The sequence below is a fragment of the Hevea brasiliensis genome, chromosome 13 (genome assembly GCF_030052815.1).
Source record: "Hevea brasiliensis isolate MT/VB/25A 57/8 chromosome 13, ASM3005281v1, whole genome shotgun sequence".
NCBI classification, from domain to species: Eukaryota; Viridiplantae; Streptophyta; class Magnoliopsida; order Malpighiales; family Euphorbiaceae; genus Hevea; species Hevea brasiliensis.
Genome location: NC_079505.1, coordinates 78503879 through 78520161, shown reverse-complemented (window position 1 = coordinate 78520161; position 16283 = coordinate 78503879). Strand labels below are relative to the sequence as shown.

Sequence of the window (16283 nt, the reverse complement as noted above, 5' to 3'; positions counted from 1 at the left end):
TTTAACAAAATCCAAAAAACACTATAATCTACTTTGCGTAGGCATTTCACAATAACAAATATCAAACAAGAAAAGAAAAGAAAAGAAAGAAGACCGAGACATTCTTCTTGGAAGCTTATTCCCAAATTTTGCTTATATCGACAAGAAAATTTTAAATTTTTGTAATTAATTAATTAATGAGAAAAGAAAGAGAAGCCGGAACCGTTCAGTTTTTCTTCTATTATCTGATCCAAACGAGCACCCATTTCTTCACTGAAATAATTCTTCCAATCTCCAATGGTACCTTTTCTGAAAAATTCAGTGTTTCGAATGGTATATGGGGAATCCGGACTATACACACCACTTTTGCTCGCCTTCATGTTCCTCAAACTATCGAAACTGCACAAATCTATGATTTGTTGCACCACCCCTCGTTTCTCTTCCTCTGGTGTAAAGGGATAGCCCATGAACTCAGCAAGCTTTTTAACATTAGAAACAGTGTCCTTCTTCAGGTCTTCATACACCAAAAACAACACCTCCTCAGGACTTTCTACTCTTGCTTTCCAATACCCCAAAACATGGTCCCAATAGGGTCCATTGCTAGAAATTCCTTCACAAAATATTTCAAACGAATTATTCAAATTGATATATGAATCCTTATCAATTCCTTCAGGTAACTTTCCTCTCAGAAAGTGCCACATAGATATTAGCACGTCCTTAGGGTCTCTGCACAAGTAAACAAGTTTACAACCGGATTCTAATATGGAGGTTGGCAAAGAATTATAAGGAATGTGAGTAGCTACGAGTGGGATTTCTGGGTCACGATTGCTTGCGTTTCTAGCAGCATCAATCTCTAAAAAGGGAACACAATCATGTGGTGCTTTAGTGAGCAATGGATTTTTGGAATCGTTGAATTTGGAGCGGGTAACAATGGCATAAGCTAAAGCCTTAAGCCAAGTCGTGCCCGTTTTGGGATAAGTACAAAGAACAATATCAGAAGGTTGAGGCTTGAAGTTTTCTTGAGCAGCCAACAAACCAACTAGGTAGTCCTGGAAGTACCAAAAGCCTTGGTACTGGTAAAGAGGCTGGAGGACCCAATCGTCCCTTCTGGGAAAGTTTGACATAATCTCTTTGTACTTGTCTTGTTGTGTAAGTGGAGTATCTTTTTCTCCTCCTTTCCTAGCTTTGTGGACAACGGGAAGTGCATTATAGACTCGTGCCTGTCGCGGCTGCACAATCCTAGGAACCCGTGGAGCTGAACTCCATTGGGAGATTGACATAGAACTCGTCACTTTAATATTTTTTGAAGATTGTAGAGACACGACAGTCGTGGGGACTACATTTAGCATTTTTCCATAAACAAGATCCATTTGGGAAGAGGAAAGAAAGGATGCTCGAAAGGGAATGGAGGAAGGAAGCTATTACGGTGAACACTTGTGCAAGTAATATGCTTTTGAGTTTTGTGCTTATGGAGCTGTGGGGGAAGAGAACCAGAATCCTATATTTATAGTACAATTATTAGCTCTCACGCATGCATCTATTGGTCGTTTTATTTTATTATCTATTGGCATTGTGCTTGGACATGGCACAATGCCAATGAGGGCAACTTAGGTTTGTTCCACGCTACTTTTCATAATGACATTTATTACTTTGACGATGTAAAATTGATAGAAGTCTCAAATTTATATTTTTTTTCATCTATTTATTTTGCAATTTATCATTTTTATAATAAAAAGTATTTCTCACGTTATATTGTATTAATTATTATAAGACTATACTAATAAGTGTTAGGTACGTTAGTAAAACTCACTCTACTTTTAAAGAAAGAACTCATGTTTAATATTTGAAGAAAATATTATTAAAAAAGACAGCTATGAATGAATTATAAAAAGAGTGATCTTCTATGGGCTAAACCTAGTAAATAAATAAAAAAAAAATATTATAATCTATTAAATTTTCCTTGAATCAAACAAAATAATCCATCAGCATAATGAATTTTAAAAATTTTAATATCAAGAATTATTAAATAATAAGTTAAATTTGGATTAAAAATTAATAAATTAAAGAAAAAATTTGTAGTTAATATATATTTTAAATAATAAAAAATTATATTGAATGAGATTAAAAAAATTAAAATATAAATATATTTTTATTTAAGTAATATTAAATTCCTTTTCAGAATCACAAAATTTATATTTAAATTCTGATTTAGTTGAATTAATTATTTTTTAAAATAAAATTTAGCAATAATAAAAAGTGAATAATTGAAAGAACACTTACATCATAAATTTTTATTATTTAAAACTGATTTGTCACAAATCAGATATATAATAAGAACTATCTATTAAATTTTACACATTTATATTTTAATTTTATAATAAATCAAATTTAAAAAAAAAAAAATCCCAAAGAATCTTTGAATTTTTTAGTCTTCAAATTTTTTACGTCCAAGAACAAATAGATTTGCGCCGCCTTGATTGGGACTTTATTGATTAAAAAAATAATAAACAAAAAAATCAGCCGTGGTCCTCCTTGTCCTTCGGTTTTTCATTGGCTATGAAAATTTCGCCGCCAATGAGAAAGAGGGTCAAATCTTTTAAAAATTGTCAAAAATTTTGATTATTTTGAGTCCTCTCAATTCATTAAAAATAAAATTTTAACTAATTTAATTGATCAATTAAATCAAAATTTAATAAAAATAAATATAATCAAATTAAATTATTTTATTGAATATTTGATTATAAATGAAATAAATAATTATAAATTCAGACCTTGACAAAGATACAAATAGATTATACAAAACTCTCAAAGATAACTAACTATACAACCACATAAAATAGCATAAAGTGATTTTTTTTTTAAATTTGCGAGACTTTAATTAAAATTAAAATGTTAATTTATAATTCTAAAAATGATATCAATATCATTAAAATAAAATTATTTGATAAAGTAGCATAATATGCTTTAAATCACATATTATTACAAAATTAAGAAAAGAAAAATATAACCCTAACTTAGAATAAATCCTAGAATAATTAATATAAATAACGAAACCGTGGGTACGTTTCAGATTCTTGAAACCAGGGCATGCAAACAGATTCCTTAGCAACCCATGGAAATCTCAGTTTGACCGGAAAGCTCAATCCACATTGACCGCTATCCGGTAAGTTGAGTCAAATAAAATAATATATATTTTCAATTACAACAACCAAGTGTTAATTCTCTCAAACATCAGCACTGCATCAAATATTTAAAACATTTCCACGACGTCATTTTAAGCATCCCATTTCCCTTTCTTATTTATTCTCAACTAACTTATTAAATTCTCCTATGAGAACATTTAAATATATATATATATATATATATATATATATATATATATATAAAAGCTCTATTTGATAATAATTTTTTTTTATTTATATTGTTTATTGATATAGTATTTATGATAATATTTAAAAGTTGAAGGAGTGATTCATGAAAAATTATTTTTCCTAAATTTTAGAGGTTAAAGGGGTATTGTGATTAGAGTCAACACGATTATATTATTATTTTTATATTTAACAGCTAATCCAACAATTACTTTTATCAAAACTTGTACTTTAACAACTATATAAATAATTAACTGTTAACCGTTAATAACTAATAGAATAACAGATAGGTACTAAAATAATTAATATATATTAGAACGATTAATATTTTCGAACAGAGCTATAATCAAACCAACTAAAACAACACTCCTATTTTTATGTTGATGTGTGCAATGAGTTTGAAAGTTAAAAATGATATATGATTATAAAATGTATATAATTAATTAATTATAAGATAGACCCTAACCCAAGTCACGGTTATTGAAAACCGAAAAGGATATGTAAAAGTTTTTGTCCTCGACTTTCCCTTCCCGCCAAATTTTACTTTCCTTTTTCTTTACCAAAAAAAAAAAAAAATCATTCCTTACTTCTATGTTGCCTATGATAAATTAAGACTTCATTTACAATTGAATGGAGCTCTTTGTCAAGTCTTAATTTGATCAAGTCATATTCCATTGGGTCCTTAATGGCGGGTGTTATTAATTGTATAATTGGAATTTTTTATATTTAATTAAGAAGTGATTGTGATATTTAATAGCCATCCATTCACTTAACGTAATGCTTTTTGTCACAACCCAATCTATGTGCCGGACCGATACTAGGACCTGGGCTAGTTTAAAACCTCCGAGGCTTATAGTAAGCCTAACTATTCCTCAACCCAACTCTAAGGCCCATTTGGGCCTAATTTCAAGAATTCAACCGGACAGAGTCTGGCTATAAAATGTACCATTTAACGAGGAGTTTTTTACTAGCACGACCTGTAAACACGATATATAATAAATTGGGGAGCTTAGCTCACCCTCCACATAATGAAAAGGTCATAAGGGAGCTCAGCTCCCTCATCCAATCCCATCATGCATACAGTTAATAATATTACAGATCTAACGTAACTTTTATAATATAGGCCCAAATAAAATAAGTGCTTCTAACACATGCGGAGTCTAAAAATTTAACTCAATTGTACAAATTACATTAATTACTATCAATGGACCTGCGAAGAAGAAGAGCAGGTTAGCCACAACAAGTAATCCTCCTGTAGCCTAGAAAAATAGATGAACAAGAGTGAGCGTTCAACTCAGAGAGTAAAATATCAATTCGAATTATAATCTCTATAACTATCTAAAGCTAATACACCCTGTGGAGTGAAATGCAATATCGTCATAATTTTCATATCATAACAGCAAAAAAGTAATTTGGAGTACTCACACACCCAACACTGTCAAACAATACATATATGGGAGCTGATCTCCTATACAGCCCTCTTAATCCAATCTCACAATGATCGTCTCTCAAGCGGACTTTCGCTTAATAAACCAAATGCGGGGTCCCAACGAGTGTCTCACAAGCCGTGTCTATCCCGAAGGACCGGGTTTCAGCAAGTGTCTCTTAATCCATGTTTACCCGTCCTGTCTATATCCAATACCATACCACACGCACGTCACGCACACGCACGTCACGCACACAAACAATATCCGCGACACTTCAACAATTATGAATGCAATATAAAACGTGCTTAGTATTTAACTACACAGATACATATTTATAAGTGATGCATGGGCATGCTTGAACATATAATAATATATTCTTTTATACTTTTTAATTCTCTTAAACATCAGCACTGCATCTAATATTTAAAACATTTCCACGACGTCATTTTAAGCATCCCATTTCCCTTTCTTATTTATTCTCAACTAACTTATTAAATTCTCGTATGAGAACATTTAAATAAATAAATAAATAAATAAATAAATAAATATATATATATATATATATATAAGCCCTGTTTGACAATAATTTTTTTTTATTTATATCGTTTAGTGACATAGTATTTATGATAATATTTAAAAGTTGAAGCAGTGATTCATGAAAAGTTATTTCTCCTAAATTTTAGAGGTTAAAGGGGTATTTTGATTAGAGTTAACACGATTATATTATTATTTTTATATTTAACAGCTAATCCAATAATTACTTTTTTCAAAACTTGTACTTTAACAACTATATAAATAATTAACTGTTAATCGTTAATAACTAATAGAATAACAGATAGGTACTAAAATAATTAATATATATTAGAACGATTAATATTTTCGAACAGAGCTATAATCAAACCAACTTAAATAACACTCATATTTTTATGTCGATGTGTGCAACGAGTTTGAAAGTTAAAAATGATATATGATTATAAAATGTATATAATTAATTAATTATAAGATAGACCCTAACCCAAGTCATGGTTATTGAAAACCGAAAAGGATATGTAAAAGTTTTTGTCCTAGACTTTCCCTTCCCGCCAAATTTTACTTTCCTTTTTCTTTACCAAAAAAAAAAAAATCATTCCTTACTTCTTTGTTGCCTATGATAAATTAAGACTTCATTTAAAATTGAATGGAGCTCTTGTTACACTCATTTCATATAGGCATTTTAGGGTAGTTTTGTATTCATTTTGCCCTTATATTTTAGTGTATTTTATGTTTTTAACTTTATTTTATCTTATTTGTTAATTTTAGATACTTTATATTTGATTTTTGTAATTTTGTTATTTTTATAAGATTTTGTGGCAAATCGAAGATCAATGAGTGCAATAGGAAGTGATTTGAAGAGATTTGGAGTTCTTTAAGCAAGAAGGAAAGTTGAAGAAATCAAGCCTTGAAAGAGCAAACCAGCCGAAATTTGCTTGAGACTTTGCTTAAGATCATATTTAGGGTAAAGCGGTAGTGCTTAAGGTGCAGCACAAGTCAAGCATGAGCAGAAAAGTCCATTTTACTCTAAGTCTGCCGAGATTTACTGAAGGTCTGCTTAACCTTAAGCAGACAGTGCGACCAGTATTTGAAATCTGCTAAAAAGCTGCTTACGGGTAAGCCGAACCCTAAGCATCGCCTAACGTGAAAGATGTCACGACTTGGATAATTTTACACCTCATTTCCTACCCACTCCTTGGCTCTTATATACTTTTAGGGCAACTTTTTGGGACCATATAAATTCATCATTTCCTTATTTTTTGCGACAAGAGGAAAAAGAGGAAAGGAAGGAAAGACAAAAAGGAAAGAAGATTTAATAGAGAGAGAGAGGAGACGCCATTTTCTCTTGGAGGAGGAGCTGCTGCATCAGTTTGGAGCTCCAGAAACCAGAGATTTTGGTTCTTCTACCTGGATTTTTCTATTTTAGTCCTTTTATTATGTTTTTCTTTACTTTTCCATCAACCTTTCTTGTAAATACCATCATGAGTGAGTAATCTCTTTAGATTTCAGAGTTGAGAAATATGTTTTAGATTAATTTGTGGATTTGGACTGGGTACTTCCTTATTTTACATAAATATGAGTTTTGATTCCTTCCTTGTGTGCTTGATTTACTTGCCTAATGTTGGTACCCATTGGGTATTGTATTAATCTTTGATTGAAGGACCGAAAGGTGAAAGTCATTGATAGATAATCAAGGATTGGAACTTAAAATCACCTAGATTTAGAAATAAACTAGGATTTTAAGAGGAATTAGTTATTGGTTACAAAACTTAATGGGTTTTAAAGTAATCAAATAACATACGAAAGTAGGTTTGGTTATTTTAGAATACACTTTGGTTTGCTTGAAAAAGATATCAAAGGAATTTAGAATCAATTTCCTTCAAACTCTATTTTTCCCTAAAAATTGGAATGCCCAAAACAAATCCCAATTAATTTATGCATAAACCCACAACTCTGAAATCACTTTTAACATAATTAGACTTTCATTTAAATTACCCATTATTAATTTAGTTTAATTGCGAACTAGAATTAGAATTTATTTGTTTGCTCTTTACCCATTTCAATTAGATTAATCAATTTACGTTGCTTATTTATATTTACCATTTATCCATTAATCATTAGCTCAAATAATCGCTTCATTCATAGTTTGGTACTCAAACAGCAAATTCTCGTGGGAACGATACTTGATTCATCACTTTATTACTTGAGACGATCCGTATACTTGCGGATTCGCCCATCAGCTCTTTGTCAAGTCTTAATTTGATCAAGTCATATTCCATTGGGTCCTTAATGGCGGGTGTTATTAATTGTATAATTGGAATTTTTTATATTTAATTAAGAAGTGATTGTGATATTTAATAGCCATCCATTCACTTAACGTAATGCTTTGTGTCACGACCCAACCTATGTGCGGGACCGATACTAGGACCTGGGCCAGCTTAAAGCCTCCGAGGCCTGTAGTAAGCCTAATTATTTCTCAACCCAACTCTAAGGTCCATTTGGGCCTAATTTCAAGAATTCAACCGGATAGAGTCTGGTCATAAAATGTACTATTTAACTAGTAGTTTTTTACTAGCCTAGGGCAAAGATCAGATGTTTGAAGATTTAGTTGCAATCGTTCATGCTGGAGATCCAGAAGCCCAGGAAAAAGATGCAGGGGCTCCTCCAAGAAGACGTCTTGTTCCTGAATTCATGCTACAGGTGGCGCGCAGAGTCAGCCCTTTCTAACTGTTCCCAAACACTTTTAACTTCCCAACAACTAACCATAAAACCCCAACTGATGTAAATATCACTAACGGGAGTTGATCATTTTTCATTATCTGTTTCGTGTGGCCTTTACACTCGTCTTCTTCTTCTTGTTGTTCTTCTTATTTTAATATTTTTCCCATATAGATGGAGGGTTCCTTTCTTTATGTTGGAGAATGTTGCTTTGAGCCTGAATAGTCTCCTACTGCAGAAATTGCAGAAGAATGAACACAAAACGTAAATTCAAGGTTTTCAAGACACTGTTTCCAAATTCGTATGCCCATCCCCTATATTTATTTTTGGTTGAGAGGGTTTTTGATTTAGTACTTCGAATATACTAAATAATTTCCAAACATAGAATAAGAATGAAAGCCTTCACGGGGACGGGGGCCAAAATTCAAGACTTCTCATGTACGATAAAAATAAATAAATAAAATATTCACTTTCGCTCCTACATTTATTAAGAAAATGTAGGAGAGTTTAATTTATCTTATTATCAATTTTTTTCTTATAATTAACTTAAAAATTTAAGTTTAAATTTAATTTAGCATAAAAATTAAAATTTATGTATTAAATTTATTAGTTTAAATGAAAATTATTCAATTTCTTAATTTTTGAATTAAATTTTTTGATTTAAATTTAAAAAATTAATACTCATTTTTTTTGAATTTTAACTAAATTAAAATTTTGAATTAATCTTTTTTAAAAAAATATTCAAAATTGTGTTAAATTAAACTTTCTCAAAAATTGAGCTTTAACCTTAAAGAAAAAAAAAAAAGTGTAGTCATCTGAATTAGTTGTGGAATTAATAGCTACAATTCTTAACAAGTCAAATCCTCTAGGATTCTCATGGAATGTTTCGGTCTTGGTCGAGTTCCATCAAATTATAATTTATTTATTTTGACGATAAGGCCCATTTGTTTTGACGGAAAATAATTTATTTGAGGAAAAAATATTTAAAAAAAAAACTTATTTTATGTTATTTGATTTCAATGCTGAAAGCAAAAAAGAAATTTTAATTTTTTGTTGTTTGAAATAAATTGAAAAAATAAAAAATATTACCTTTTCTTTTACTTTAGAACTTCAATTATAATTTTTATTCTTAAAATTGTTTACAATACCCTCCTATAATTATAGAAAATTTTGAAATACTTTTAAAAATTTTTTTTTGATACTTTTATATTAAAATTTATTGTAATACTTTTCATGCATTACATTTTTGTAAATGCAATGATTTTTTTTTTCACAAAAATCAAATTATAAAATAGAAATTGTAGATGAAGAAAATTTAAAAAAACATAAAGATAAGAAACGTTTTTTTTTAGAATACTATTTCAATACTCAAAAACCGAAAACATAGAAAAATTATTCCCACAACAAAATTTTAATTTTTTATTTTTTAAATTTCATAGCAGCTATGGCTTATACTACTTTTATCATCATTATTATTATTATTATAAAATATTTAACAACAAAATGATGATAGTATAAATCGTTTTGTAAGAATTTAAAATAAATATTTTCTTGATTAATTAATAATTTTTTTTTAGTAAGTCATTGATATTTCTTAAACTAATAAGTTAAGTTTACTCACATCAGGAAGCTTATTACGAGGTAAAGCGCTCTTAGTAAGGATTTTTTCTATTCACAATGGACCAAACACTTAGTCTTATTTAAGGGACACAAAGTCTTTTAATTGCTACCTAGTATTCTTCAAATCCAAGGTTTGTCTGTTTGTCTTTGTTCTCTTTTTACTGGAAATTCATTGCCAAGAAAGCGAAGAAGAAATTAACCTACAATTTAAAATTCAAAGGCAAGCGTTGAACCATGGAAATTACATATCATAATTGCAGCATGGACGACTTAGACTTCACAATGTCCATTGTCTTGCCTTGTAATATAGCCTGACAACTTTGAACTTCAGCTATTGGCTTATATTCATAAATTTAAAATGACTCATTAATTTTGTTTCTTTTTTTTTTTTTTTCAAATGACTCATTTAAATTTACATTTAATTTAAAATAATGTAAATTTGAATAATTCACAATTAAGAGATTAAATCTAAAAGCCCACAATGATTCAATTCAAAACTTATCTGAATGACTAAACTTAATTGTTGCCACATATAACATTGAAAAAATGTGGCTAATCATTTATACATGTTAAAAAATACCCTACTAACTTGCATGAATTGAACACCAAATACATAAAATAGAGAATGTTAAATTAATTTTTATCTTCAAAAAATGCAAAAATATTTGATATAAAAATGTTAATTAATTTTTTTTTCTAATATTAAAAGAATATATTTTAATATAATGAGTTCTTGATTACACGCTTATCAAAAAAATTATAAATATTATTTTTTTTAAAAGAAAACAATAATAAATCTTATTGGTTACAACTAAAATAAGAAATTATTTAATTTCCAAATATGGTCAAATTAAGTTGGATTTTGCGTAATATTTAATGAAGTAGTTTATGATTATTAAGAAAGAAAATGTGAGAAAAGAAAAGTTAATAGAATTATAAGGAAAATATAATTTTTAAAATAAAGAAAATTATTGTTTTCTTTATAAATCTTTTATATAACAAAGTAAATGAAAATAGTGATTTGTTTAATTTTCATGCTCTGATGAAAAGAGAAGTGAGGAAAAAAAATTTTATTATATTTATATTAAATAAATAAAATTATATTAAAAAATAACTATTAGAGTTTAAAAAAAAAAAAGGTATAAAGAAAAAACAAAGAAATTTAACGGATTAAGTCAATATGAGAAAGCCATTTAACGGATTAAGTCATTTTTTATAAGAAATTTTTAAGGGAACCGATAAAGTCATCAACCACTTAAAAAATAAGAAGTGGGAGGAAAAAAAAATCAGCTTGACTTCAAAAATGTAGCTTTGGAAAAGAGAAACGATACCATTCAGATGATCATGTAATTAGGTTGCATCCAACAATATATTAATTTGATGGGCATGATGATAATCAATCTGGACAAAATTGAAGTTTGACTCGTGATACACATATTGAATTTGAACGGGTCAATCTCTAGATAATAGACCATGCAAGTGCCTAAGAACAAGACCTCATTAATACTTAAATATTCTCTTTGTCTGCAATGACAACAGTCTAATTATCAATCTTAATACGAATTGGTATCAAACAATGCAAAGGAGGTTTCTGGGTAAGATAAAAGGGGCACAGCCCCAAGAAAAGCTAAATAGACTTATAATAATGCCAGCATTATACAGATGATGATTCTGCAAATACCATTGGCAAGAAAATGCAAAATTTGTCTCTCAAAACACATGGTTCACCCGTACTTAAAATTGCAGCAATTTTGAGATTTCAATTTAATTAAATGTTTTTCGCATTTATGAATTTAATTTTGATAATGTTATTCGCATTTTATTTGAGTGAGATTTTAAAATATTTTATAAAATGATAATATTTGAAAATGTATAATTTATTAATAATTTATATTAAAATTAAATTTAAATTATATATATATATATATATATATATATATATATATATATATATATATATATATATATATATTCTCATGCTCGATTTTTGTACTAAAAAAATTATTTTTTAAGAATTATCTAATACTGAATATTTACAAAAAATAAAATCTATGATAATTTTTTTAATTGATTAAAAACATACAAGACGGAAAGACACACACTCTTTAACAAAATCCAAAAAACACTATAATCTACTTTGCGTAGGCATTTCACAATAACAAATATCAAACAAGAAAAGAAAAGAAAAGAAAGAAGACCGAGACATTCTTCTTGGAAGCTTATTCCCAAATTTTGCTTATATCGACAAGAAAATTTTAAATTTTTGTAATTAATTAATTAATGAGAAAAGAAAGAGAAGCCGGAACCGTTCAGTTTTTCTTCTATTATCTGATCCAAACGAGCACCCATTTCTTCACTGAAATAATTCTTCCAATCTCCAATGGTACCTTTTCTGAAAATTCAGTGTTTCGAATGGTATATGGGGAATCCGGACTATACACACCACTTTTGCTCGCCTTCATGTTCCTCAAACTATCGAAACTGCACAAATCTATGATTTGTTGCACCACCCTCGTTTCTCTTCCTCTGGTGTAAAGGATAGCCCATGAACTCAGCAAGCTTTTTAACATTAGAAACAGTGTCCTTCTTCAGGTCTTCATACACCAAAAACAACACCTCCTCAGGACTTTCTACTCTTGCTTTCCAATACCCCAAAACATGGTCCCAATAGGGTCCATTGCTAGAAATTCCTTCACAAAATATTTCAAACGAATTATTCAAATTGATATATGAATCCTTATCAATTCCTTCAGGTAACTTTCCTCTCAGAAAGTGCCACATAGATATTAGCACGTCCTTAGGGTCTCTGCACAAGTAAACAAGTTTACAACCGGATTCTAATATGGAGGTTGGCAAAGAATTATAAGGAATGTGAGTAGCTACGAGTGGGATTTCTGGGTCACGATTGCTTGCGTTTCTAGCAGCATCAATCTCTAAAAAGGGAACACAATCATGTGGTGCTTTAGTGAGCAATGGATTTTCGGAATCGTTGAATTTGGAGCGGGTAACAATGGCATAAGCTAAAGCCTTAAGCCAAGTCGTGCCCGTTTTGGGATAAGTACAAAGAACAATATCAGAAGGTTGAGGCTTGAAGTTTTCTTGAGCAGCCAACAAGCCAACTAGGTAGTCCTGGAAGTACCAAAAGCCTTGGTACTGGTAAAGAGGCTGGAGGACCCAATCGTCCCGTCTGGGAAAGTTTGACATAATCTTTTTGTACTCGTCTTGTTGTGTAAGTGGAGTATCTTTTTCTCCTCCTTTCCTAGCTTCGTGGACAAGGGGAAGTGCATTATAGACTCGTGCCTGTCGCGGCTGCACAATCCTAGGAACCAGTGGAGCTGAACTCCATTGGGAGATTGACATAGAACTCGTCACTTTAATATTTTTTGAAGATTGTAGAGACACGACAGTCATGGGGACTACATTTAGCATTTTTCCATAAACAATATCCATTTGGGAAGAGGAAAGAAAGGATGCACGAAAGGGAATGGAGGAAGGAAGCTAGTACGGTGAACACTTGAGCAAGTAATATGCTTTTGAGTTTTGTGCTTATGGAGCTGTGGGGGAAGAGAACCAGAATCCTATATTTATAGTAGAATTATTAGCTCTCACGCATGCATCTGTTGGTCGTTTTATTTGATTATCTATTGGCATTGTGCTTATGGCACAATGCCAATGAGGGCAACTTAGGTTTGTTCCACGCTACTTTTCATAATGACATTTATTACTTTGACGATGTAAAGTTGATAGAAGTCTCAAATTTATATTTTTTTTCATCTATTTATTTTGCAATTTATCCTTTTTATAATAAAAAGTGTTTCTCACCTTATATTGTATTAATTATTATAAGACTATACTAATAAGTGTTAGGTACGTTAGTAAAACTCACTCTACTTTTAAAGAAAGAACTCATGTTTAATATTTGAAGAAAATATTATTAAAAAAGACAGTTATGAATGAATTATAAAAAGAGTGATCTTCTATGGACTAAACCTAGTAAATAAAGAAAAAAAATTATTATAATCCCCTTGAATCAAACAAAATAATCCATCAGCATAATGAATTTTAAAAAATTTAATATCAAGAATTATTAAATAATAAGTTAAATTTGGATTAAAAATTAATAAATTAAAGAAAAAATTTGTAGTTAATATATATTTTAAATAATAAAAAATTATATTGAATGAGATTAAAAAATTAAAATATAAATATATTTTTATTTAAGTAATATTAAATTCCTTTTCAAAATCACAAAATTTAAATTTAAATTCTGATTTAGTTGAATTAATTATTTTTTAAAATAAAATTTAGCAATAATAAAAAGTGAATAATTGAAAGAACACTTACATCATAAATTTTTATTATTTAAAACTGATTTGTCACAAATCAGATATATAATAAGAACTACCTATTAAGTTTTATACATTTATATTTTAATTTTATAATAAATCAAATTTAAGAAAAAAAAAATCCAATTTTTTAGTCTTCAAATTTTTGCCGTCCAAGAACAAATAGACTGGCGCCGCCTCGATTGGGACATAATTGATTAAAAAAATAATAAACAAAAAAAGAAGCTGTGGTCCTCCTTATCCTTTGGTTTTTCATTGGCTATGAAAATTTCACGCCAATGAGAAAACATCAATTGTCAAAAACTTTGATTATTTTGAGTCCCCTCAATTCATTAAAAATAAAATTTTAACTAATTTAATTGATCAATTAAATCAAAATTTAATAAAAATAAATATAATCAAATTAAATTATTTAATTGAATATTTGATTATAACTGAAATAAATAATTATAAATTCAGACCTTGACAAAGATACAAATAGATTATACAAAACTCTCAAAGATAACTAACTATACAACCACATAAAATAGCATAAAGTGATTTTTTTAAATTTGCGAGACTTTAATTAAAATTAAAATGTTAATTTATAATTCTAAAAATGATATCAATATCATTAAAATAAAATTATTTGATAAAGTAGCATAATATGCTTTAAATCACATATTATTACAAAATTAAGAAAAGAAAAATATAACCCTAACTTAGAATAAATCCTAGAATAATTAATATAAATATGCTTTAAATCACATATTATTACAAATTAAGAAAAGAAAATATAACCCCAACTTAGAATAAACTTGTGAATAATTAATATAAATAACGAAACCGTAAAATTGTTTACAATAACCTCCTATAATTATAGAAAATTTTGAAATACTTTTAAAAAAAAATTTTTTTATACTTTTATATTAAAATTTATTGTAATACTTTTCATGTATTACATTTTTGTAAATGCAATGATTTTTTTTCACAAAAATCAAATTATAAAATAAAAATTGTAGATGAAGAAAAATTAAAAAAACATAAAGATAAGAAACTTTTTTTTTAGAATACTATTTTAATACTCAAAAACTGAAAACATAGATAAATTAGCTTATAATTGTATAAAAAAAATTATTCCCACAACAAAATTTTAATTTTTTTTTTTAAATTTCATAGCAGCTATGGCTTATACTACTTTTATCATCATTATTATTATTATTATAAAATATTTAACAACAAAATGATGATAGTATAAATTGTATTGTAAGAATTAAAAATAAATATTTTCTTGAGAAATTAAATTTTTTTTTTTAGTAAATCATTGATATTTCTTAAACTAATAAGTTAAGCTTATTCATATCAGGGAGCTTATTACGAAGTAAAGCATTCTCAGTAAGGATTTTTTCTATTCACAATGGACCAAACACTTAATCTTATTTAAGGGATACAAAGTCTTTTAATTGCTACCCAGTATTCTTCAAATCCAAGGTCTGTGTGTTTGTCTTTGTTCTCTTTTACTGGAAATTCATTGCCAAGAAAGCGAAGAAGAAACGTACAACATAAAATTCAAAGGCAAGCGTTGAACCATGGAAATTACATATCATATTTGCAGCATGGACGACTTAGACTTCACAATGTCCATTGTCTTGCGTTGTAATATAGCCCGACAACTTTGAACTTCAGCTATTGGCTTATATTCATAGATTTAAAATGACTCATTAATTTTGTTTCTTTTTTTTTGAAATGATTCATTTAAATTTACATTTAATTTAAAATAATGTAAATTTGAATAATTCACAATTAAGAGATTAAATCTAAAAGCCCACAATGATTCAATTCAAAACTTATCTGAATGACTAAACTTAATTGTTGCCACATATAACATTGAAAAAATGTGGCTAATCATTTATACATGTTAAAAAATACCCTACTAACTTGCATGAATTGAACACCAAATACATAAAATAGGGAATGTTAAATTAATTTTTATCTTCAAAAAATGCAAAAATATTTGATATAAAAATGTTAATTAATTTTTTTTCTAATATTAAAAGAATATATTTTAATATAATGAGTTCTTGATTACACGCTTATCAAAAAAATTATAAATATTATTTTTTTTAAAAGAAAACAATAATAAATCTTATTGGTTACAACTAAAATAAGAAATTATTTAATTTCCAAATATGGTCAAATTAAGTTGGATTTTGCGTAATATTTAATGAAGTAGTTTATGATTATTAAGAAAGAAAATGTGAGAAAAGAAAAGTTAATAGAATTATAAGGAAAATATAATTTTTAAAATAAAGAAA

General features: G+C 28.3%; 1 protein-coding gene and 1 pseudogene across 1 annotated transcript; both read right to left on the bottom strand.

Moving 5' to 3' along the window:
- Window positions 1–1439, bottom strand: LOC131171733 (flavonol 3-sulfotransferase-like). Its single transcript, XM_058131634.1, has one exon. The coding sequence runs from the start codon at window positions 1347–1349 to the stop codon at window positions 174–176; it is 1176 nt and encodes a 391-aa protein (XP_057987617.1). The 5' UTR covers window positions 1350–1439; the 3' UTR covers window positions 1–173.
- Window positions 1440–11747: 10308 nt separating this feature from the next.
- Window positions 11748–13264, bottom strand: LOC131171732 (flavonol 3-sulfotransferase-like; annotated as a pseudogene).
- Between the last annotated feature and the right edge of the window lie 3019 nt (window positions 13265–16283).

Coding starts and splice junctions, on each gene's coding strand:
- LOC131171733 (XM_058131634.1), bottom strand. CDS start 1,349: ATGGATCTTGTTTATGGAAAAATGCTAAATGTAGTCCCCACGACTGTC.